Genomic DNA, 26,294 nt, shown 5'->3' with positions numbered 1-26,294 from the left:
ATTTCAAAACTTCAGTTACATCTTTAAATCATTTATATATCATTCATAACAGCTATCTCAAATCCCTTTTAATTAGCACCTTCCAGAAGATTTTCTTAAAAACTCCCCATCCTGTCATGCATATACTGCCCAATTTTGTTCCCTGTATGTGAACATCTGTACGTACAGGTTTCTGTGTACAGCTGGAGCTGCAATAAAATGGCAAAATGCGCATAGGAAAATGTGTGATTATGAAAGTACCACAAAGTATTTATATTATATGCTTAACTTTACCCTTCTGAAGAGCCCAAATTACTCATTTACAGAGCAAATAGTTGGGGGAGACAAAATATAGGAAGAGAACTGTATTCTGTGATGCCTGAATACATCTTTCAGAGAAACAAACAGGGAGCATAAGGGGAAAGGATTTAGAAATCTGTATACATATGACAAAGACTTTCTGACCACCACAAACAGTCTATTAAAAATAATACTGGGGTGGGGTGGTTATTGTTCAGAAACTGTTATTTGTTGGGCATATGCTGCCTCTGATTTTAAAGGAAAATAAAGAGTAAGGAAAGACAAAGCTTGTACATGAGAGTACAGGGAAGAGGACAGCAATAAAATCCACTCTCAAATCTGAAATATTTTAAATACTAATAAGCCCAAAAGATTTTGATTGAGGAGCACAAAATAACGACAGATGAACAGGAAGACATAGGGGTGTCTACATGGCAGCAACACCACCGCTATGACCCCCTACTACACGTACAAAACACAGGAAAAGAAAGTCTTTATCTCTCTAAAGCTGTGACCATGGCAACCAAGTCTCAGGAACAGACAAGAGTGGAGTATTTCACTCTCCTGGGCAGCTCTAGACCACGAGATGCGACTGGCTAGAGACTGTTACAACATCTTATTCTTCCTGTGGACCAAGTACTACAAATTGTGTCTCTTGGTGTTAGTGCTGCCCACACAGTTCTCTGGGTTCTGCTTGTACTGAATGCTGCATTTTTACTGGAGAGGTCATGCATATTTTCCTGTCTCAAGACGAGGCATTTGCTGCCATCACATGACCTGTCATATCATCAGGCTCCAGTGCTTTCTGTTCGCTGTCACAGCTAAAGTATCAAAAATCCTCAATATTGCAGTGCTGCTGTGACCTAGTAACTCAGATGACTCTTACAGCATAACAGTGCTCTGTGAATGAGGAGTTATTTCAGAATTGATTTTATTAAAAAACAGCATGTGGTCGAGAACAAATCCTTTTCTTTACAAGTAGTCAAAACAGAAAACTTACCTTTCAGCATAAGTACCATCTGTAACATTAGTTGGTTGTTTTTCTGTTAAGATCTTCCTTTCCAAAAATACCTACTTCATCTGAAAAAAACCCTCCCAACATGCTTTCTTCTATGCTGATAGAGTGAGGCATACAGAAATTTTATATTCCTTGCTACAAAAATGCTTGAATTTTACAATTCTACAATTCTTGCTCCAAGACAGCTGTCAAGCACTTTGCTTGAAATATTTCTCCTTATTGCTAGTGCTACCACTCCAACATCAACTGGCCCAAAACAGAGGGAACAAACATTGCCTTAAGAATACATATTCCAACTAATACCAAGACAAAAGTAAATGCCATCTAGCAAATAGAAATGGGGTAGATTACACAAAACCCAGCCTATTAAAATAATCTAATAATATTTTTAAAGGTATTTTACTTGTAGGAAGAGATTAAAAATGGAGATGCCCTGTGATGCATCTTTGCAGACCCTCCTTACTGATTTTTGCATTTGGAAGATTTCTGTCACGTCCAGCTCTGTGCGTTATTGACATTCTTCAGAATACACTTTCAGAAGAGCCTTAGCAAACTACTGTCAATATCCTTCAGCTGAAGAAAGCAATGAAGAACAACACTAAATACTACTGAAATCTAATTTACAATGCTGTTTTACATATGTGGGTAAAAAGAACAATTCCCCAATGCAGCCAGTTCTTAACCTCAGGATTTCTGATGCAGGCATAAGACCCCAAAAGAAAGGACATGGAAACTCCCCTGTTCTCTCCCTGACTCCATCTAAACTATTCCAAACAGTAAAGGACAATAATCCTGTAACATGAACTGTTAAGACACAGTAAATGTGCTAAACTGGGCTGAATGGAAGAAATTACCAGCTCTGAACTCGGAAGACAGGCACGTAGTTTCCATCTACTCCTTGGTCACAATCTGTAAAATGGAATGAGAATCTGCCCCTCAGTGTCTGGAATGAAACCCCTCCCTGGCACGCACTCTTCTGACTGCACTGGATCATAGCAATCAGTTTTCAGTACACTTCATATATATATGTTTATATTTATACATATAAAATATTATTTATTAATAAGAACGAAGATCAATTATCAACTGGAGGGAACAGACACATACAGCTAAATTCCATACATGTTCCAAGTATACATAAAGTACAAAAATGTACGTGTGTATGCATACATATGAATCTAAAGATACACTCTCACATACTGACAAGTCAGGTATCCTCAGTTTCTGCAAATTGGGGAAAAGATTACACTTTTTTTTCTTTACTCTGAGACAGACTTTCCCAAGCTACACTACCCTTTATTATTCTACATCAATAAGTATTTGCTGAATGATGACTCAAATTTAGAGAGCTATGAAATATTCGACTACAAGCTACAGACTGACCTGAGGCTTACACACATAAAATATAAGAAGCAATAAAAAAAGAGGCAAAACATTAGCCAAGTTTTAACTTAAGACTGACAAATTAAAACAAAAATACGCCCAAATCCAAGTGCTAAGTTCCACAAGGCATATATATCCATGTTTAAATCTTATTTGGAGATTAGCAGATTTTTAGGCTAGGCAAAATTCATTAAGAAAGAAACAACAATGTAGTACTGCTATGACTGTGACCCTACACCATGGCCTCCAGCAGATGAAACACAACCACAGGATTTATCAGTTAGGCCACATTCACCCACTCAGATCTAATTCTGACCAATGACCTAAAGAGAAAAAGATACCAATAAAGAGACAGGGAAAATGAAAAAGATATCAAAAGAGACTGTAAATCACTAAATTTTACAAGGACAAAAAGGTCACAAAATCATAATTATTGTTGGTTCTACAATTATCTAAGCATAAATCTTAGTAATGACCAAATTTACTTTGATAGAGCTCTAAGTTTCATTAAAACTATACAACTTATTTCCCCACAGCCACCCGATGAAATCTAAACCTCAGACTTCTAAACAGTTTAATCCCTGATTTCTGGGTGGGATGAGAAAAGTTGTAAGACATATTAAATAAAGGTTTACTCAGGAAAAAAGAAAAGCCAACCAGACAACCCAAACCCCACTCCTCACAAAATCTTCAACTCATGTGATACTTTCTGTTTACCACAGATTTAGAAGGCTCATTGTTGGCACCAATTATAAAAATATTGGAGCATATATAACTACATAAAATTTTTCTCAAAACAGTGTTTGAAAATTTTCCAGCATGTTTGACCATCAATATGATCAAAGACTTGATCCATAACATCACTATCAGCAGAGTAATTTCATTTCATCCATTGCAGGCATGGTTCTGAAACAGCAGAGGTTTCATGTAACATTTCAATTTATCAATGTGGCATTAACACAACAAGAAATACTTTCAGTGTATATCTGAGCTCTTCTCTATTTTTCGTAAAGATTTTTTTAATGATCATACAGATGGATTTGACTAATGTTAGACACTGCATATTTTATGAGGGCTACCAACCTCATTAAAAGCCTGGTTTCTTTTAATGATACCTGTGTAGCTTTTAAATGCTTGAGGTAAAATTTTCTATGCTTGACAGCTACCTTAAAGTGGCATGATTTTTTCGTTCTCAGCAGAAGTGTCTCCAGCCATTTATCATTCTTGTTAAAGTCATGAAACAAGTGTTCCAGAAAAACTTCATGCCTTAAAGGATGGACTCAAAGCTGAACATTCGCCTTCTGTGAGCTGCACCTCCAATGCTGGTGCCTTGCTCCCACCACAGTGACAGCATTACTTGATGTAACCTTGCTTTTCCTGCTTCCCCAGCTGAGGGAGGTCCATAGAGACCCTTCCACACGGTGACAAGCAGAGTCAGTCTCACTACAGGGAATGGAAGTGATAGTCTTTCACCTACCTCTACTGAAAACCCCAAGATAAACACGTAAGTATCACCCTGATGCTACATTTGCAAAACCAGGTAGTAATAGCAAGAGAACCTCTGAATTGAGACAGCAGGTACTTCTATGTAAATCTCTGGTATACTCAATACATCAAAACATGGGGGTTTTAAAATTACATACCACCTAGGGTGTTCTAAGAATGAATCTATAGATAACATTGTCATTTTTAGGATTTCTGCTTTGATTAGATGCAAAAGTTTGAAGAAGAAAATAGCAAAACTATTGTTACTAATCACTCAGATATTGGGCTAATCAACACATCAAAATACAAGAAAAAGTATTCTATTCAGAAAAGGATTCAGGTAAAGCACAGAGAAAGCAATACACAAAGTGTGGATCAAACAAAATACTATTTAGATGTTTATTTAGTAATTATCTATTTTTTATTGATGACTTGGACCTTTCCTAGTAAGGGTTTTAAGCATAGAGTTAAGTTTTGGCTATTCAGGAGATCTGACTTCATAAAAATACTCTTTAGGCATGTTTCAATTGTTTTTTTTTTATGGAGCTAGCAGCATGTAAGAGAGTTCTTAAAATTTGCACTCCCTGGGGGAGTATGAAAAAAAAATACAATCTAGCCAGTGTAAAGCTAAATATGTAGTATGATAATGTAACAATAAATTGAAGTTTTATTAAGTGATATTATTTCTTTAAATTCAAACTAAACATATTGTAAAACAATAAAACAGAGCAAGACTCGCAAGGCAAAAAAAAGTAACAGGAAATTAGTAGATGATTCATTCTGCAAGTATTATGAACTTCAAGGAATAAATTCATTTTCAACTCGTACTAATTGAAAAACAATTTATTGCTGATAAATGAAGATTATTAACTCTGAGCAAGGAAGACTGCTATTTGAAGTCTACCCATTGATTCCTCACTCTTAATACATATTAGATATAAAGGTGGCTTAGTAGACATGTTGCCATATGCTGTTCACAGCAAGGAAAAATTCTTTGATCCTTTTATTACTATATCTTATTGTACTGGTATTTACTTTTCTAAAAAAGCAAAGATACCAGCTGGTTAGGAAAATGTAAAAGCAATACAGATAACAACTAATTTCCTTATTGAAGGGGATTTCAAGTGGTGGCTATTGGAAGAAATATTCTGCACTTTAATTAGACTAAAATTTGTTATTGATTTTCATATTTGTCTTCTAGCACACAAGTTTGGAGCATATCCTGTACACATACTATATTAATACTCCAAATGTATGATTAGATCAATATTCATTGTCATGGAAAGATATTCCACTGTAATGGAAAGTTGCCATATACATATATTAAAATTTAGGTGAAATACATTACACTACACAGATATCATTTCATGGCTTCTGTACTGTTTCCTATATCACTACCCACATGCAGGTACAATACCAACATCTAAACTTGAAGTTATTTTGCTTGGATCTGTAAATCAAGGGAACACAAGGATGTAATTAAATTTATCTTATTCTAGCTGTGTAAGAGAGCAGGCAATTACCTTTTTCCCTTTTTTCTCCCCACCTTTTTTAGTTTTGCCTTAGTCAGTGGGGAATAGATACAGACAAATTACACTTGCAGTCACCTACACTCCTGGTATTTAACATGTCAGCATAAACTATGCTGAAAATCCCATTTATGTAGAATATATGCAGATTAGAGTACTCAGAAAGCTTCCCAGTGAGTATGTAAAATAAGGTTATCTTTGGAATTCTCACAAAAAGAGAGCACAACAAATTGTACATGAAGTAGCACGGACTTAGATTTTAACCTAGGACGCAAATTTTCTTCTGCCCCATAAAGTAATGATGAAAGCCTGTTGAAACAAACATTTTTAAGTCCTTTGGAATGCTTTCTGTACAAGTGTGTCAACCTCTGTCACAGGAAACTGGACAATGAACTGTTATGCATAATGAAATCTTCCATCTGCTTTAGGGGTCATCCTATTAATTACCTAATGGAAGAACAGTTTTTAAGTGGTACTAGGCCTCAACTTTAGAAAAGTCATCTGTCAAATTCAACAGAATTACTGCTGACTCTACAACTGTGTAAATATTGGAATATTCATATAAATTTCTTAATCCACAGCCTGAAATTATAAACAGACTGGCGGTTTCCCAGTCATCCGTTAACTTTTGCACAGGAACAGTGTTAAGATTCGGTATTTTAACTGCAACCAGTGATGGATGAGTCTGACACAATACTCCACTGACTTTAACTTAGAGGCAAAGCCTCAGTCATGAAGCTAACTGCACAGCCAGAAGAAATACAAACACTTTCTGGCTGTAGAAGCAATAAAAGCTATCTTATATCCCTTTCCATGACGGAATTCAAGCACAAGGCTACCACTTAAGATTTTATCCTATTTAACTGTGTCAGGGAACATATTCAGAAGTAACTGCTTAGGCAGGTGGTACTATGTCTGGTTGCCCATTCATCTGCCAACAGATGAAATCCTAATGAAAGGTGCTGTGTTCCTGCAGAGCTGCCTCAGTGATGTTGTGTACATCTCTGTCATACATCTGAACAATGCTTTGTCTGCCTGAGTGCCACTGAAGTTATCTACATAACTCTTGATCTAGGTCAGGCCAATTTCAAGGATCAACGCCGTGACCTCTTGTGTTCTCCTGCAATACAGATGTAATTCAACATTAAAGCAACTACAGTATATCCTACTAGGCTTTCTCAGGTATTGACCCTAGATGCCACCTTTTAGTCAGCAATGCATAACAGGAACCAAAAAAAAAAAAAAAGATTTGTTAATTGCTACTGTATAGCAAATAACAGCATCTTTTCTTGTGTACCAGCTATTCTTAAAGAGACTGTGATTGTGGCACTCATTCTTCTGTGATACTTGAAACAAAAGATACACATTTTATCCATCTGCACCCTGTCTGAATATGTAACATGCATGAGCAGTGGCACCAATTTTACTTCCTCATTAATCTTGAAATAGGCAACGTTTTTATGAGTAAAGGAGAGATAGTTCAAATATACTCTGATCTTTTCTGTTTTGTCTAAAACAAACAGTGCAGACAGTGTGTTGTAATAACCTGTAAATTGTGACCTCAGTGTTCAGTTAGTAAAACTGTTTTGATACAGTTTTAACACGCTGTGCATTTCAGAGGCGCTCTGGACTCAATGTACCTTTCTCCTCTCAGGACACACAGCTCAGAATTGCTTGGACACTCATATTGTCGTCTCTAGTACCATTAAAACTTCTAATAGTTCTGTCTGTCCAAGTTTAAATAACTACACTTATTACCCACATGAATCAGCATTACATTCTCAAATCCCCTGGGAATCTACAGTTTAACCTGAAAACACTCAGTTTTAGTTCTGCTGACTATACAGTTGTGAGCTTTACAATTATCTTCCACTATTAAGTGATTATCAATTAAATCAAAAGATCTCAGATCATGAACTTCTGGAAGAAAGCCTAACTTCGTTCTCCAACTTGGGACTGTTTAGACTGAAAACATCAGTCTTTTTAATAAGTTTGATTTTTACTTATAGCTCCCATGAATGAATATTCTACTCAGTTCACTGACAAGTCAGCTAAACTTCTGATTGTCAGGATCTGACTTAAGCGATTCTATTTTACTAGTAGCATACCTTGAAACATAAGAAAATTTTCTTGCTTGCTTGTTTATAGGAACATTGGAACTCTCCAATTAATATAATCAGTGTGTTAGTATTTCTACTAATGTTTTGGTCTTCCATAAATTATGCTCGTATAACACCATGTGACAGACAAACCTTCAGGAAAGTGAACAAAACAACCCTCCGTGTTATTACCTGTTTCAATTTCCCAAATATAAACTGAATTGTCTTCACATCCAACAATTAGCACATTCTCAAGAGGGTCAAATTTTATCTTCTTCACAGGAAACAGATGCTTTCTGGCATGTAAGAGACATGCTCTCTTCTGAAGGTGTAGAATTGCTACTGAGTGGTCACTGCACACACAGCACACTATACTCTGGTCTCTCAACTGGAAAACAGAAAACTCCAATTTCAACACTGTAACCACATTCATAACCACATCATTTTAACAGGCCTAGTAAAAGTACTCCAGTGATTTCTTTCCCAGAACATACTGATTTTAGGAAATTGTGGGTTTTTTCAGCCAACATCTTGTTTTCAACAGGCTGGCTATACAGCTCATTCCCTGACAGGAAAACATACCACCATCTTTGGTTTTTCAGTATTTTAGACATAATTATTTAAATTCCATGTATTCACAATGTTCAGCATATCAAAGCAGTGATTATATACAGTAGCAGTTGTCCTAGAAGAGAAAGTAGTAAAAAAAAAAACTACCTTAAACCAAACTGGTGCTCATGGGATATAAAATTGTATCAGGTCTAGAAACAAAAGCCAAGGGCAAGGTATTTCTAACAAAAAAACCTGCATAAGTTACAAATTGATTTCGTACTGTATGGATCTGATACTGCAAAGCCTTCCCTTCCTGCAAGTAATTTTTGGTGACACACAGAGGAATTCCCCTACAAAAAAAATTCATCTCTTTAAACCAGGATGAAACACTAGCCAGGCAGGCATTAAATCCTACTCAGTTTTTAGAACAAAGATGAAAAGGAGCCTTACAAACATTAAAAACTTTGTTACTGCAAACCATTTTTTTGACTACTTAATTTTGGCATGTCAGTGAACTGTGAGTCATTCATAGGTATCAAATGTGTCTTTGCAGGCTAAGAGGAAAAATGGAAATCCCAGCCCCATGGAATACAACATTCAAAGTTACATAGAACTCTCAGTACAGTAAATCTTCACCTAAATTTAAGTTCAAAATTCAATTAATTAGAACACAACTTTAAATTATTCTAAATATCATAAAATGCAAAAGCATACATGCAAAGGACCACAAAGATGTGTCAGCAACCAAAATGAAGCATATATATATTTTGGACCTATAGAAAAGATCAGATTAAAATGTGTTCAAGCTCCTAGCCTTAACTGAGCACACTTTAAATTTCAGAAGGAATAGTTAATCAGATTGACATATAAATTGATAATCACAATATTAAAAATGGTGAATAGAATGAGAGAATAAGAGCTTCAATTCAATATGCCACAAACTCAAGAACTCAACTCCCTGAAATTAAAAGCAACTTTCAAAGACAAGAATTAAGTGAAGGTAAATTAAGCATAAAATGGTGTGGTCTAAAGTACTGCCAGACAGTGTTTCTTTTTATTTTCTCTTGTATATATACACACACATAGATGGGTATATAGAGATCATTTTTTGGGGACATAATTTATTATGCTTTTACTTACTCTGTAGTGTTCTGGGGATTGCAGGAGCTCTGTCACTGGACCAGACTGCAGATTAAATTGGTGTAGGATTCCTCCAGTAAATAGATCCCAGCAGATCACAAGAGAATCCTGGCCCCCTGATAACAGCCAGCTTGGATCAAATCTTACTGACTTGTCATGTGGATAAAGCAAACAAGTGACTCTGCTACTGTGACCATTCAGAACCTTGTAAGGTAGATTATCTGAAACAAGATGGTGCCTAAATTATTTTTGCTCTTTAAGAGTAGGAGTTCCATATTTTACAGTACATTTCCTAAAAGTCAGGATATTCAAAGAACTAAATATAACCAACCTTCACATGGGATCAAAGTATTTTGGACCTGTTCCTAAAACCGAGAACAAAGGTCTGCACTCTGAGCTTCATCTACTGAGATGTACCCTTTATGTTCCCTTCAGTGGAATGATCTTTTAGAGAGCAAATAAAAAAGAAAACTGCCAATAGAGTGAGATGTCACATATCTCACTTCTAGTGGATATCCAATCCCACAGCCATCCCCAGATTCCTAATACTGGAAAGCACCTTGGTAGTGCTAAGCTGTGATCCAATAGATCAGCTACAGAAGAAGAAAGATCATCATAATCTTCCATTTTTCTCATTTCATCCCTGACCACCAGCCCTATTCTTCAGAGAATTTTTACAGGGATCACTGGAAGGGATGCCAGAAGTATGAAGTCTTCTGTGCTTGACTGAGATGAATCTGAACAACTTGTTAAAACTTACCTTTAAGAAAAGATATGTCTTCTAAAAGTCTTGCTCTTGCAGTTTTTAAACCTAATGTTACAAAAATTTTCCCATTTTCACATCCACACACAAGCTTATCAAGAGCAGGTATGTACACAGAGGAACTGACAACTGCACTTCCAAATCCATCTTCAGATCCACAAAGTTGATCAATAATGCCCTCTGACATGGAATGATGTTCATCAAAACTATCCTGAAGAGTCCACACAGCTGTAATTGGGATCTCTAGAGGGTGGGGCAAGAGACAATTTTTTTGTTTATGCAAAACAAAATATAAAAAGTCAAACTAAATAAAACACACATTTTCATCTTTTGATCACTTCCCTTAACTTATCCTTTCTGCAGTCTAGGGTTGGAAAGTCAGCAGTTGCTACTCCTTCTTACTACAGGCAATCATCACACAGTGAATAAATGAGCATCACTTTTTAGCATGAAAAGTTTTTTATGAGAATTCAGATTTTAATGAAAACTGACCCCAAGACATAATGAAAAAGATGGTAGCAAGTGTGCCAGAAGTGCCAAACCTTTTGGAGAACCATCAAACGTTGACACAGGAACATCAGGAATGTGCCACAAAGTGATCTGTCCTGAAGCTTCACCAGAAAAAAGAACTTTGTAGAAAGGCTCCTTTCTTTCATTCATGAAGCCCATGACAAAGGGAAGACTCTGTGAAAAAGAACAGTAAATCAATAATCTGAAAGAAAACTGACAAAACAATGTAATAATTAATTGTAAATGTGAAGGCTTTTTTTCACAGTTGGTTCCTCATTTGCCATTAAATCCTGCTCAGACCAAGTCCACTCTGCCTGGTACAAGCCTCTCAAAGATCACCTCTGCTTTGCAAGTATTCTTGGCTAAACCTACACCTCAAATGGAAAAGTGAACTGGGAGTTCTCCTCAGGTTTACTGTTTCACCAGCATAAGCACCAAAGTCAGGCTGAAAAAACAATGCAGTGAAATGCTGATAATCTTTGCATCAAAACAAATTCAGCAAAGCTTCAGTCATCACAGCTTGCATGACTCCACTAATGAAAGGCAAGAATTATGCTTTTACACAGGTAACAGTCTACAACACCACCATTCAGTCATGAGGTGGGGAAGCATCTCAAAAGAGCAATGAAGCTGCTGAAGGGTCGGGAGCATGGTTCTGATAAGGAGCAGTTGAGGGAGCTGGGGTTGTTTACTCTGGAAAAAAGGAGGCTCAGGAGAAACCTTATCAGTCTCTACGACCACCTCATATATTGGATATACTTATTTACAACACTGAAGTTTGAGAGTCCATTCCAAAATAATTAACTGTCCTGTAAAATGGTTCAGTCTACAGTCCCAAAATGTAGTTCAAAATGGATCATCACACAGGCAATTTGGTTGTCTCACAAATCTGCTATAAAAATTATTTAGGTAGTAAGGTAATTACTAAAGCAAAAATACTAAAAAAGAACAGGTCAGTATTTTTTAAAAAGCATGTATTTGGGGGGAAGCATATATGAACTTTGTACCACCACTGTAACCCTATTATTTGCTAAACCAGGTGTTTTGGCTGTTTCTTTTCCCTCACCTTTCCTGACCTTTTGGCATCCTTCAGCAGTTATCCCATCTGATTTTAGATCACAGCACTTGGGGAAAAGATGAATGGCTTATGCTATTTCCCTTCAACTGAAAATTAAATCTGTCAGGCTTCACAGGACTATGCAACAAACATACTTTCTAAGGGCCTACATTTGTCAAGAGAAAGAAAGAACACTACAAAACCTCACAGGCAGATATTTAACAGTGTTTCTAGTCAGCTACAAAAAATGTTTCTGCTGCATATCTTCATAAAACTGCTTAATGAGCTGCTTGAGCTGTCACACAAACACTCAAACTAATGCCATTTCAGGCAGGAATTAAATCCACATCTTCCAACAATTACAACTTCATAAACAGCATTAGCAATCAGACTTAGCAAAAACACCAGAACCAAAGCCTCACAGAATAATCTATTTGTTTTGATCCATTTTTGGCCCAAGTAAGAAGGCCTACCACATATCCTGCCGCCCATCCCCCAGCTTCCTAATTATAAATTCTACTTTTTAAATCAACTGGGTTTCCTTATTCATTCTTTTGTGGTCACACAAAGCACTACATAGAAAGTGAGTGAAGATGAAGGTTTTCCAACACAGCCCAGTCCATTTGAGATACTTGTCTACACAGTAACTCCAAATTTGAAATTGGTGTGACATGCTCTGCTAAACATGAATTCTTGAAGGAAAGTATAAAGATCACCTACTTTTCCAGCTTCCTCTTTTCTTAACATTAGCGACTTCTTCAAGCCAAGACCATGGTTCTGAAGAGAGTCACATGTGTCTAATTTTATGCACTGTGGGTGCAGCAGTCTGCTCACAGTGCAAGAAAGTTCTGCATGTGATTATGCCTGTGAAGGCTCAAGCCAGTATTCCAGATAAGATGCCACATATTCAGACCCCCTCAATTCAGGGTGGATACACATGGGAAGCAATCTATTTATGTGGTTTCATTGACATATGTGTACATTCCTTAATAAAACAAGAACTAAGTAACTTGCTTGCATTTTGCTCCTGGGTTGTCTTTTTTGATCTTGGTTTTATGACAGGGTTTTATTTGTTGGGAGTTTTTATTATTTAGTTTTACTAATTTTTACAGATTTGAAAGTAAAGTTTCTAAAAATATTTTAGACCACATCTTTATGCTAGAAAAATATTTCTCTTTTTATCAAAATTAGAAAAAAGAAACACCAGCTACTTCAACAACCAGTCTATCTATACTTGTAGAAGGATTTTTTCCACTGTGAAAAAAACCTAAATATAGCCAAAATCAAAGACAAAATATGCTATGAGCATCTTCAAGTTTGTAAGTAACCATTTTAAAATGAAGGAATAAATATTACTCATGTTTTTAATAGAACAATTAAATCTGTTGATGAATTAATCAATTTTTTGGGGGATTATTCAGGTAATTGTGAATGGACAATAAACAGACTTTCAAACCCTTATGAATTTACCTTATTTTCCTTCATACCAGTAAAGCTGAGTAAATGAGGATAAACTGTTTCTTTCAGCACCTTTCCATCAGCAGGGTACATGCTTTTAGAAAGGCCACTGCGTAATTAAAAAAAAATTAAACATACAAGGTTTAGAAAGTAATTTTTTTAGAAAGCAGAACAGTAACATCCAAGATTCACAAGTTAAATTAAAAGTAACCAAATAAGTAATTACAGGAGACTTTTTGAAATCACAGCACCAGCTGCCCAAGTTCTACATGGCTAATCTTATTCCTGTGTCCCCTGCTGTGTCAAACAAAGACTGAGGGCTGTCAAACTCAGGGCAAATCTTTGAGTGCCAAAGTGGTTTTGTTCTGGTTTTTGATCATTTGCAACATGCAGAGATTTTCCATAGTAACCCTCCCAAAGTTCATCTTGTACCTGAACTTTTTGTGTGAATTTCCCATCTGAGCCCACCTGTTCAGCAGCTGGTAGATGTAACTGTGGCCATCTTCTGTCCAGATGATAAGTCTGTAAGCTGCCAGCACCTCCCCACCAGCAAAGCACTGACCACTCTTACAGAACTCAGTACAAAGCAAGGAGAAATCACAATAATCATAGACCTAAGTTCAGAAAAACAATAAAATATAAACAAATAGTATTGGGAAATCCATTTTAATCTACACTGGGTTTGGGCAGTGGATCAGTAAGTAGAACATGAGTTCAACTCTGTAGTTTAACTGCTTTTTTTAGAGCCTAACATGTTTTCATACTAACAAACCACTGCAAAGTCAGGGTCAAACCATACAGCTCAAAGTTAAAGACACTAACAGTTAAAAAAAAACCCACCAAAAAGTAGCATTAGGGTCTTATAGTCTCACTATAGAAATTAATAGAAAACAATGCATGATAGAGATATTTTTCCATGAAAAGCCTATCCATTCTACACATGAAATTTCTCTATAAATGCTTTTGTACAGAATTTAAGTAGCCCAAGAGACATCTCAAGGATAGTCTACAACTACATTATTCAAAGCTGACCTAGGTGTATGTAAAAATTTTTAACCCAGTCCTGTCCCCACAGAGATGTTTGAGTCAGGTGTACACGTTAAAATAATCCTGAGTGATCAGTGTAAGAAATTTTGTAGCACTGGGAAAGAGAAATACAGAATTTTTACAATAAATTTCAGTTTAAATACATCGTATTCTCTACAACTGTTACTATTTTTTTTTTTTTAATTTTAGTTATTTTATTACAGCTACACGTAAAAGCAATATAGTCTGGGGTCCTTAGCTGGCTTCTATCAACAAACAAAGGTCCCTGGCTACTGAAGACTTGCCAACTGTGAGTACTTCTGTCATACTTAAACAGGGTTTTTAATCTTTGTCTGCCTTTCAAATGCAATGTGGAGGGGACTATAATACCCCCAGTGCTCTAAAACTGTCTAATACTTAAATCCCTGTTCTTTCCAGCCAATTTAGTGTTAAACTTTTAAAGCAGAAATACATTCATAAAAAATAAAAGCTTCATCTCTTTCACACAGTTTAGATAAGCCGAGAAGCGTTGCAGGCATAATTATATCTGACAATGTGTGAAAATTTTCTTTAACCTAAGGAGAAAAACAAATATCTGCATGTAAAAATCATATTAGCTTTCCAAAATTAACAACATTAAAAAGAAAGTGTAATGCTCAGTAATATACCTGCCAGCACATGGAGGACACAACTAGAAGGAGCCTTTCCGTGTAAGTACAAAACCTTACTGCTTGACAATTTATACAGTCCAGAGATTTTGATTCCTTCTCACACACACTTTGTCTCTCCTTTACAGAACAGAGGAAAAAAAAAGCTATAAAGTTTGTTTCAGGTATCTGAGCTTTTAGGATGGAAACAATCCACTGAAAATAACTTTCTGTTAAGAGACTTTCAAAATTCAAAGCAACATATACTTGTTAATTAAAAATGACATGGAAAGACAACAGGGTTCACAATTAACATGTTAACAGAAGAATGTAAACATTCAGTGTGGCTCAGACCTTGATCTCACTTAAAGAAATGATAAAGAATGTGGAGAAGGACTAAAGGCAGGCCATAAATAACATCTGCTGTAATGAGTATCTGCTAAGTATTCCTCAGTCAAAAAATAACTACAACAACCTATAAATTGAGAGCATCAGATTCAGAAAAGCTGATGAATATAATACTTTCCCACTAATTCTTGTTGCAACCAGGACAGTGAGATGTTGGTGTTGCCATGTCTTGTTTGCTCTTAACACCTTTAAAGGTAGTGTAAGAGTAATTAACTTTCTTAGCTTGGTATTGCTAAATGTAAAGACTGTTAAAAACAGTGTATGTATTTTCACACTTCGTGTGTGAAGAGCAGACTTATTAAAGTCATCATGCTCAAAATTATTCTATTGGAGGTATATTTATAAATCATTGATTAAATCACTTAAAACTGATGTTTTCTGTTTTGAAAGATATCAACAGTCTCAAAACCTCTCAGAGAAGGGGTACATATGCTTGGAATCATGGCTATAAAACTGAAAGCCATTTTCTTACAACAACATTCAGCTTCAGTTAGTCCCAAGCAAAGCCAACAATACTTATTAAAATACTCTTCTTTAGAATTTAGCTGGATTGTTACTAACTCTGAGGCAGTCACTCCACAAAAGGCGGCCCCAGGTAGTAAAAAGACTGCACCACACCATATGTTCCTCTGACATCTGTAACCAGTTGTCAGAGTCTTCAATTTTTACAACATGGCAGTGGGGTTTGCTCTAGGAATGTTGAAAAAATGCACCCACCCCAAAACACTGCAGATAAATCAAAAACACTGGGATGGTATCAAACTTTGGACAGGCTCTCCTCAGGGGCCTGATTCCACCCATGAACAAGTAGTGCTGCCCATGCCCTGCAGTTTGTTGAACCAGGCAGTCATGAGTTACCAATGTTCAGAGAAGTCTGTTGATATTTTGCCAATCTGTCTCATAGTACTTAGCTGTACTGTTGAAGTCCCTTTGTAAATCTAGCTTTTAGAGTTTAATTAAAATACAAAAATTGCATCCCAATTCTAGCACTTGTTCACGAAAGGTGACAGCTGCTGAGAATATTAACACAAAAAAGAGTAAGTGAGCTTGAAGATAGAAAAACAGGGCACTTGACACAGCAAGAGCCTTTTCCAAGTGAAGACAGCATTGTGAAAAGCAGACTGAGGAAAACAAAACCTAAAGGACCATTTTGAAGAGAGCAACAAGGGTGAAGAGGGAGTACAAAGGCCAATATTGAAGAGCTTTGAGCTTAAAGGACAGAGTGAAGGGGCTCAAAGACTTTATCAGGATAGCAGCAAAGCATCACAGCTTCAGCATCCTGGAATATGAAAAGACAAGAAGCCTGGCTGAAGGGTAGCACAGCTGTCAAGACAAGTGCTGTCCCATGGCCCAAATTTAAGTAACACTATGAAGATGTGTTTTCAAAATTTTGGAACAAAAGTAATAAAATCTATTTAAATACACATCCAGAAGATTTAAATTTATTCATATTCTGCTTCAATGTAGTCTTTACTTGAGAACATTAATGTTATCACTGACCTGGATACTATTCAGAGATGAAGATAGGTCCCACACTTTGAGAACTCCAGTTACAGACACTGCAACCAAAGAGTCTTCTGTGCAAAGTTAACAGTGAGATAGTCAACTTGAAGCCAAGTTCAAACAGCACCTAGCTACTCAGCACTAAAACAAGGATTCTGTAGGACACTGCTTAGATGAAATCTCAGTTTTACACAAAAAAGTAAATAAATGATACACAGAAATGCAAAACATGTCAGCAAACAGAAGGCATAACTGTGGAATTGTGGCTTTAATTTCTCTGATATTACAAAACTTATTTATACTTAAATCCAAGAAATTAGCTGCTTACATGCAGTAGAGAAGGTGTTTTTCTCTAAAAAACATATTAAATAAAGCATGACCAATATTAGGAGCCTTAAAAACACCTCTTGTGCTATTAATGAAACATTAACATCTTCTACATAACAGCTCTGTGAAACATGATTGGATATTAAATCAGGTAGTATGATACCATCTATACAGAAATATTTTATCACAATTTTATTTGCCTACATAAATATATTTAAAACATATACCTTGAATTCTTGCTGAGTGTACAATACACATACAATTTATCCAATCAGAAGACTGAGATGATGATAAAGTGTGAAGAACACCCAAAGTTTTAGCATCAATAATAAGAACATCTTGATATTCTCCGCAACAAAGAAGCCAGCCTTCACCTGTCATTCGGAATGAGCAATGGTAATACTGTCCAAGCAGAAAGCAGAGAGTCAGCACACAGCTACACAAATGGCATGCAGATTTTTCACACTGAACTTCTCACAATCAACATTTCTGTAGCATCAGTAAAAATCTAAGGCATATGTGAAACCATACACAATATTGCCAGTGACACTAGCAAGGAACACAGCTTAGCAAAAGGTGCTTCATACGGAAAGCAGCACCTGTTCTTCCTATATATTAGGATTTCGTAAGTTTTGGAAGAAATTCAGGTGTTAATTTTTCCTATAAATTACTAAGGAGTTTGAGACTTGTTTCTCTGAGAGGCCTCTCTCCAAACATTTGATAAAGCTCCAGTCATCAAGGGTTATACAAAAAGGAAAAAACAGGTGAAGATGCAGGATATTCGTAATTAAATTTTTCATAATGAATTTTTGATTACTTTCCAGGAAGGATTTCTACTCTATGACATATTCTTCATTGTGACATTAAATGCCCTAATGTTCAGAAGATTCTCTCAGCAATCACATAAAGAAAAAAACCAGACATGACAGTAGTGCAGAGTGACTAGGAGGATTTCTTTCGTGCTATGTCTTTTATATGCACAAGGACATCTGCATTCCATCTCTATCTGTATCTGTACACAATTTCTATAAATGCATAAGCAGCCACCTCAAATGGGATTTACATGTAATACTAACCTTAAAATACAGGGAACAATCACGCAGTGGGACAAAAAATATCAGACAACCCAAAAAAACTGCACCTCGTTAACAAATTTTCTGTACATTTTCGCTTATATAGTAATTCTCATTTTTTCAGTCAACTAACTGAAGTGTGAAAACAAAAGTAGTATAAATTGCTGGAAATAGGATAAATAGTACTACAGATATTATGAATAAACAGAGGAGAAGTGCTTAGAATTTGCAATTACTGTTTCCATTAAATTAGGCTCGAAATAGAGGATTTCTATAGTCAGTTATTCCTCTGAGAAAATTCCACACTGGTTAAGATCCACAAATGTTTAAGTGTTGACCCTGGTGTTAAATTTCATTTCAAATGGCAAATATTCAGTTTGCCCTACTTGACATCTGCCATTCATAGCTAAATCATCTACACTGAACAAAAGGAACCTACTAGAGCAGATAGGTTAGTAGTTCAATTAAAACCAAACATTAACTACAGCACAAGCAACTATTCCCCATGGAACAACAAGAAAAAAAACCTACAACAAAAAACACACAGAAAACCACTTTATTGTAACTATCTGAAGGCTGCATTTTAAGAATAGTTTCCCCTCCTAGCAATATCTATTCTTTTTCCTAAGAAAGTTTTCCTGTTAGATGTTCCTATTTTCCTTTAGCTATCTTGCCCAAGGTATTAAAGAAAAATAATTATTTGCCATAATTAGGTTTAGCTCACTTCTAATAGAGATAAAGCACCTATTTTCTACAAGTATTTGCTATACCTGCTTGAAGGGTAAGAATGAATATTCCGCCTCTGATCTCCACAAAAAATGTACAGGTAGTCAGCTAATCAGCTAGGCCAGATTTGCCTACTTCCCTGCAGAACTTGTCTGTAACATCATCTATTAAAATCTAATTAAGCACTAGAACATAGCAGGTCATACTGCACCTCTAATAAATTATAATTTAAGTATTGTTTTGCTTGTGAATATACATCCATTTAAGGAACATATATGCTTTAAACATACACACAAAAGTGTAGAATAATTCTTAATTTATATTTTTATACACACATAAAAAAATTAAGTTAATCTTCCAAATTTTTGTTGGCAATATATCCAAGATTTTTCCTCTTCCCTTTACAATTAACAACTGTGTTTGAACTCCTCATAGCAACCAAAGCAGTGTCAGGAAAAATATTTTCTTTTGGAAGCTTCAAAAATTTTGGATTCCAAATTGGCTGTACTTTGCACATGAATTTCCAGATTTCCATCACTTGAAGCCTTAGTTCCACCCTTGACTTCCTCACTGAAGAAAAACAGCATTTTAATTAACACAGGAGCCCTGAGCTTCTTTTCTACTAACACATCCAGAAATAAGCCACACCCCAGAATCAAACCCATATATGTTGGGCCCCTCAATCTTACTGAGGTGTATTTCAAACACTCCCACACTCCAAAATCTACTTTTTTTAACCTGGTTACAGTTTCAACTAGACACCTGAAATTATCTGAAGCAATATTGAAAGTCTCTGAAAATAAGGGATTTTTCCTAAAGTTCTGCAATGAATGAGAGAGTATTTTTGACAACAGGGTGAAGATCAGTCTTTTGGAGGTCAGGAGTTGAGTACCAAAACCGTTCAGAAGTTTAAAAATAAGTCTTTCAGCAGACTGTCTCACAATGTCTGGCTAGATTACTTGTACTTTTAAAATGTCACAAAAAAGCCAATATTAAACTTGAAGCTTCTATGCAGATTTTAATAGAAGACAAGAGCAAAGATTAAGACCAGTTCACTTGGCTACCTGATGCACAAACAGTAAGTTAATCAATGCATTTCAAATATTTACAGCTTAAAAATAATCAGTCTGATTTGATTAAGGAATTCAGAGGAACAATAAAATCTCAATTATTTTCTTAGAAGAAAAAAACCTGAAAAAAAAGATATAAAAACTACTTATATTCTGACAGGGTTTTTCCTCCTATGTAACAAGCTATACATTTAAAATGGTTTCTGAAAAATATCATGTTAATAAAGCAAAACCCTTGTAACCCTTGTAAAGAGATCCCATGAAAAGTTGCTATACTTACATGGATTGCTGTATGCCTATAAGGAAGCTTTGCATTCTCAATGCACTGTCCACTAGTGACATTCCAGACACACATCTCCCTGCCAAAGATAACTTCATATTATTCTCTGTCATTTCCACTCAATTGGCTGGAATAATTTTGTGCCACCAAGTTTTTCTTTAGTGCTGTATTTAAGTGCAGTCTGGTCATTTATAAAGCTTTTTGTTACAGATTGCTGGGTAAGAAAACACAGTCATTAGCAGGGGATGACATACAGTATCTGTTTATTTTTGTTTTGGTAATTACACCCTGCTGCCTTGCAACCAACCTGACTTTAAGACCAACTCTGGTCTACAACAAACTGTAGGTGCACTGCCATTACAGCTCGTCAACATGTCACTGTAACTATCTGTCACTGGAACTACATCCTCCTGAAAATGATTCATTTCACTGAACTTAAACCACACGTTTCAAAAAGCATTATGCACCTTCTCCCACATCAGACTTCAGTCCTTGAGAGGAACAACTTTTGTTAAGAAGAAACAGTGCCATCATGAGGCTGTTCCCAAAATCTGCTCTCAATACACTCAACCATCTGAGTACCTGTGCAACATTACAGATACACCTGGGTACATTTAAGATTGTTGTTTGAGAAAAGACACTTCAGCACACCTTCCTTATCTACACATTATTCAACATGCAGTGGGACTGGAGTACAAGAGACACAATCAAATTAGATGTTGTAAATGAGGTTGTATGAGATGCTATCATAGTCCAGCAACTGAGTGTTAAATTTTGATGCTTTTAGATTTCATTAAAAAAACAAACATTACTTCCAAAATTGAAACATTCATTCCATCATTTCTGACATTACACTGTAAGACTTCTTCTGTATGAAGACAGAAAGAACACACTGGGGAGAGTATTTTATTATATCAGAAATGCTATTTAATGATTTACATTTTAATCTACCTGCTTTCCCATTTTATGCTAATCTCAAAATATTATTAATTAATATATTTCAGCTGAGGAATAGCAGTATCAAAGTTGGTAGATCCAAAGTCAGAACTTAAGTGGAAGCTTTACACTGTTTGTTAAATATTTCATGGCAATGATTTTCTCCTTGTTTGTATCAGAACTCTAGTGCTTTAGCAACATTACTGTGATACATACAAACATACAAACATGCACAAACGAGGCCATCACTTCAGAATGCAGCTTCAGCTTCTGGATGATGTATTCAATTTACTGTGTGTACTAATAAGGAATGAGCAATATCACATTACACAGAGCATATGCCATAGGACAGGTTTATAACTCATAGGACAGCAGTGAGAACTTATGAATCAAAGATTCTTTATAGATTCCATATTAGAACTACAAAAATAATGTTCAACGCTCATTCTTCTGGGATTAGTCAGATATAGAAACTCTGAAGATAATCTGGAGTGGAACAGGGAAGAGTATCATAGAATCATCTTCCATATGATTTCTTCCATCCTTACTACAAGGAGATGGAAGCTTGAAAATGGCACAAGTGAATTATTCACAAGCCAGAAAATGCAGTTTGGCAAACAGTCCATCTCCTGAAGACAAGGCTTCCTATTTGTAATTATCTCAACTTCTTGTTGCCACCTTCCAGGGATCAGTGATGGATGCTTTGCCTTTATATAATATAGATGAGAAGTCAGCAGTAATTTGGTAAAAGTGAACATTTAAAGGGGTCAGAAAACAATTCAATCCCACCTACACCCATTCCAAACAAGTCTAATGATCCCTTCAGAGCTAGAATCTTTAGGATGTGAACATCTCTGTATGGTATATCTGTAACAATACCCTCATCTGTTTCTTAACACTATCTACCCCAGTTTTTTTGGAAATACAGTATCTTTGTTTCCAGTATCATCTGGAAGAAGTACTGCACTACCAGAACTTCAGAACTAGGATGAAAAACAGCTTCAACTCAGAACCCTTGAGTAGAACTGTAGAAGGGCAATATAAAACTGGTTGTGTGGATTTCACACTCTCTCCACACAAACAGTACTGTTCACCACTACCTGTCCACTGAGGCAGTCTAATCTTTCAAGATTAAGAAGCCTGAAATAGTTTTTTTGCAGGTTATCCCTTTCTAGTATACTCATGACTGAACGAGAGAATCAGGGATCTTAGCAGCTGGAAAGGATAAATAAGCCACTAAGTGAGAAAGCAGGAGCCTTAAGGTGCTGGAAGGTATAGCTTGAAGGACAATTAACAGTAACTCCTATGGAACACCATTTTAAAAGGACCATCCTGCTCACTAGAAAAGACAAACCCAAAAATAAGAGGGGAATATAATTAAGCAGTGAGACAAGATTGCTTAAGAAAGCCCTTAAGAAAGAAAGCCCTTAGCTAGCCCTAACCATTTTCAACAGATGAAATCCTTAACAGAAGGGCTTCAGACCCCAGTTGAAAAGATTTCCAAATATTAAGTGTAACCTAGCAGAAACTAGTTTGACTCAAGTGACAGGCTGTGTCATAACAAACACATAGCAGAAAAGCTGCAAGACCAGGGCCCTCTGAAAGGATATTCTCCAAAACAGCACATCAGATTTAAAGATAGACAAGGAACACACATGCCTTTAATTCAAGGGCAGGCTGTGCTTCCATACATTCCAACTGAGGAAACATAAACCAGATCAGAGTACATAAGTCTCTTTTACCAGTTCAGTTTTTAAGACTGAGTTCAGGAAGGAACAGAGAAAAACACCATGATATTCAAATGCTGTTGAACTTGCTGATGCCCTCCAATAATCCATTAATTTCCCTTTGAAGAGGTTTAGCTGACCCCTTTTTCTGTCTATAAGTGGATATGTGAATCTGCCAAACCTTTCTGTTGTCCATGGGACGAGCTCTTAGTTGGACTATTGTATATCAACCATGTAGTCACTATCCTAAGCAGTTGCTATCATTTTAGTATCATGGAAGTGGATTGAAACATTTCTGCAAATGCATCATCTGACCTACATCTGACATACATTTCATGATTTAGGAAATGAACAATGAAATATTGAGTTACCTACCCATTTTCAGTAGCACTTACTACATATGGCTGTTTCTCAAACTCTCTTGCTTTTGCCAAACAAGTTACAGAAGCAGTATGGCCAAAGAGAATTTCTTTAGATGAAATCTAGGAAAATAACATCATGATTTATCTTCAACAATTTCTGTATAAACTAAGGATATCTAAAACCAAGAGAATATTACTTGCAGATATACATAATTGTTAACCTGCCTTATATTCTTATGTTCTTCAGTCATGTTTCTGGAATGCAGAAAGACATGGATGAATTATGCAATTTGCATAAAGTTCAGTTTTTGTATTCACTGCATTCATCTTCTGGAGAATGTACAGAACACCAAATGACATAAAACAGGCAATGTGCAGAGCATCTCTGGCCTTCACCCTACAGCATGCACCAAAAGTGGCAGAGTGAGGTAGAAACTGATAAACCAAAAGCTCTTAAGCATGTGTTTCGTATCACAGGTTTAAATAACCTCTCTGATTATCATCACTGCATGCAAAGATCTTAACTGGAAAAGGCAGCCTCATAAAAGTGCAAACTTTCAGGCTGTTTGAGTACAAATAGGGCATCTAAACATAAAAAAAGGAATAGAACATAGTTCTAGAAACACAGAATAAAAAAACAGGAACTGTTTTGACTCTGCTCCATTCTCAGGAAAATAAATATGAAATCATCAAAGCATTAATTTCCATCCTAATTACATCAAAAATAAAAGTTTCATCTTGCTGCTTCCATCTTGGTAGACAGATTTGGTTTTATTGATACTTTTTCTTTAAATGACAGGTCATGCTCAGCAATTGATTTACAACAGAAAAAAGCCTTTACAAGATAGGAATCATGTTAATTGTATACATTTACTTGCTGTCATTACTGAGAGCACACAGCCTCAAATTATAATCCACAGGGTATGCTAATCTATGAAAAATTCTCCGAAGTCTGCAAATAACAGGTAGCTTATATAGGCATTTCACTTTCTGCTTCATGAGTTTCCTGTAACAAATACCACACTATCTTTAAAAATTCATCTAAATAAGTGTAAGTCTGGATAATCCTATTGCCAATAATAAAAGATAAAACTCCAGCCTGTCTATTTGGCGAACTGTAGCACAGCAGACACTAACCTTTAAGTCTGATGAAAGATCCCAGAGACATATTTGTCCTTCTTGGCTTCCTGTAACTATGGTCTGCTGGTCATCTGTAATCATGATAGCAGTGATGCTGTGAGAGGGAGCTGTTTTCCCCCACACGACCACAGCCGGTACTGATGTCTTCATGGTCAACACCTGAAAACAGAAACAAGTCAGGATGATCTTCAGTAAGATTAAACATAAGAAAAAATAACCTAAAAAAAAGGGGAATTTAATGAACATCTGAAGAGGGAAGCCATAAAATATTGCTGTAAGAAGTCGATGAGTCACTGAAACATTGTCTTGCTGCTGCCAACATCAGACTAACACTTTCAGAGACCACTACTATGAGAATACTGAAACATCAGCAACAAGAGTTCTGTGCTGCCCCACACAGCCTGGCTTAGCTCTGCTGGGCCCACCTGTTCTCCCTAAAATTTGGCTGGTGGAGTACACAATGCCTCCCCTGTTCCCTCCAACTAGCAGAGATGGCACAGGAGCAGGGTGTCAATAAAGACTGATTTCTAAGAGGATAAGGCAACAGAAGGATACTACAGCCAAAAAGAGAGAACTGGTGGTGGGTCTGGAAGGAAGAGTAAAATGAGGCCCAAGATGGCAAAGCAGTATATACCCAACCATTCTGTGGCATCTTCTAGAGACAAGAACCAGAAAAAAGGTGGCTGCAGAGTTGCAAGCTGAGAAAGCGAGAATGAACAGACTCTGTTGCTCAACATGAGTCCCTTGTCCAAAAAATTTACCATCTAATAGATTTGTCCCTACTGCAAAAAATTGATGTAATGGACTTGTCCGTTTGACTGAGGGCAGTTTTGACTCCCACCAGCTGGGCAATGGACAGACAGCTGACAGACTGAGCAATGTCAAAAATGTTTGTATATGTCAACATGTTATTCCCAAGAGTCAGTGAACAAGAAGAAACAGAGTTTAAGCTGTTTCAGATTCACCATTTTCTAGAGTCATTTAAGTAAAAAAATGTTTTGATTATTCTTTCCAAAAAGTATTGTATGTCACCTTTTTTTTAAAACCAGACAGCAATAATGTGATTGAAGACATACTTCAGAGCAACCATTTTGCAGCCACTAAGCAAAACTCACCTTTCAGAGAAGGTGTGCTCCTATTTGTCCTGGAGAAAGACGAGACACCAGAGCCCTTTGCACATCCTTGGGAAAGATGTTAAAAATTAAACAAGATGCTACAGTAGTGCAGCTGGGAGGAGTCAGCCAGAAAACATGACAGGAAATCTGAAATTTTGTGAGGAGAGACAGGAACTGGGCAAAACAAAATGCACAGCAGCCAGTAACAGTGAGTCAAAGGAAGTAATACAGGAATGATGAGAAATGACATGAAGAGCAGTTCCTGTGATAATTCAAGAAAAGACCACAGGACAGAAATGGAGCACAGAAGCAGCCTTTTAAGTTATGCCTAAAGAAACTGTAACCCAACACAACAGCAGCTGAAAGCAGGGACAGAGACAAGAGGTATCCTCATGATGACTACTAAAAGCCTGAAGTGACACAGAACTAAAGGAATGGTCTTTCTTCCTGACAAGAAAATGAGATGAAGGGCCCAGCTACTGACAAAAAAGGCTGAAAAGACTGGTATGGCAGATTATCGAGGTCCTGCCATACAACCTCAGAATGCTGAGGGGAGAGGAAGAAGAATCTAAGAAAAAATTGAGGTCATTAATTTATTAGGCTAAATCCCACTTAGTTTCATTTAAAAGCTCTTTGTGAATATATAAAAATACTGGGATATGTTATTGATCCCAGCATTAG

General features: G+C 36.4%; 1 protein-coding gene across 1 annotated transcript in view; it reads right to left on the bottom strand.

The window, feature by feature from the left end:
- WDR72 (WD repeat domain 72) overlaps nt 1-24,648 on the bottom strand; it is a gene marked incomplete at both ends in the record, with an annotated part of 93,622 nt that extends 68,974 nt beyond the window's left edge. Inside the window, 12 exons of the mRNA XM_082291033.1 lie at nt 7,986-8,181; nt 9,486-9,706; nt 10,246-10,491; nt 10,791-10,932; nt 13,286-13,382; nt 13,742-13,887; nt 14,968-15,087; nt 16,855-16,931; nt 17,412-17,586; nt 20,334-20,412; nt 23,372-23,478; nt 24,496-24,648. Of these exons, the coding sequence (XP_082147159.1) occupies nt 7,986-8,181; nt 9,486-9,706; nt 10,246-10,491; nt 10,791-10,932; nt 13,286-13,382; nt 13,742-13,887; nt 14,968-15,087; nt 16,855-16,931; nt 17,412-17,586; nt 20,334-20,412; nt 23,372-23,478; nt 24,496-24,648 (1,759 nt within the window). The remainder of the gene's footprint in view (nt 1-7,985; nt 8,182-9,485; nt 9,707-10,245; nt 10,492-10,790; nt 10,933-13,285; nt 13,383-13,741; nt 13,888-14,967; nt 15,088-16,854; nt 16,932-17,411; nt 17,587-20,333; nt 20,413-23,371; nt 23,479-24,495) is intronic.
- Nucleotides 24,649-26,294: the final 1,646 nt, after the last annotated feature.

The sequence above is a fragment of the Coloeus monedula genome (assembly GCF_965178545.1).
Source record: "Coloeus monedula genome assembly, chromosome: 14".
Taxonomy (NCBI): Eukaryota; Metazoa; Chordata; class Aves; order Passeriformes; family Corvidae; genus Coloeus; species Coloeus monedula.
This window is presented reverse-complemented; position numbering and strand designations above follow the sequence as displayed.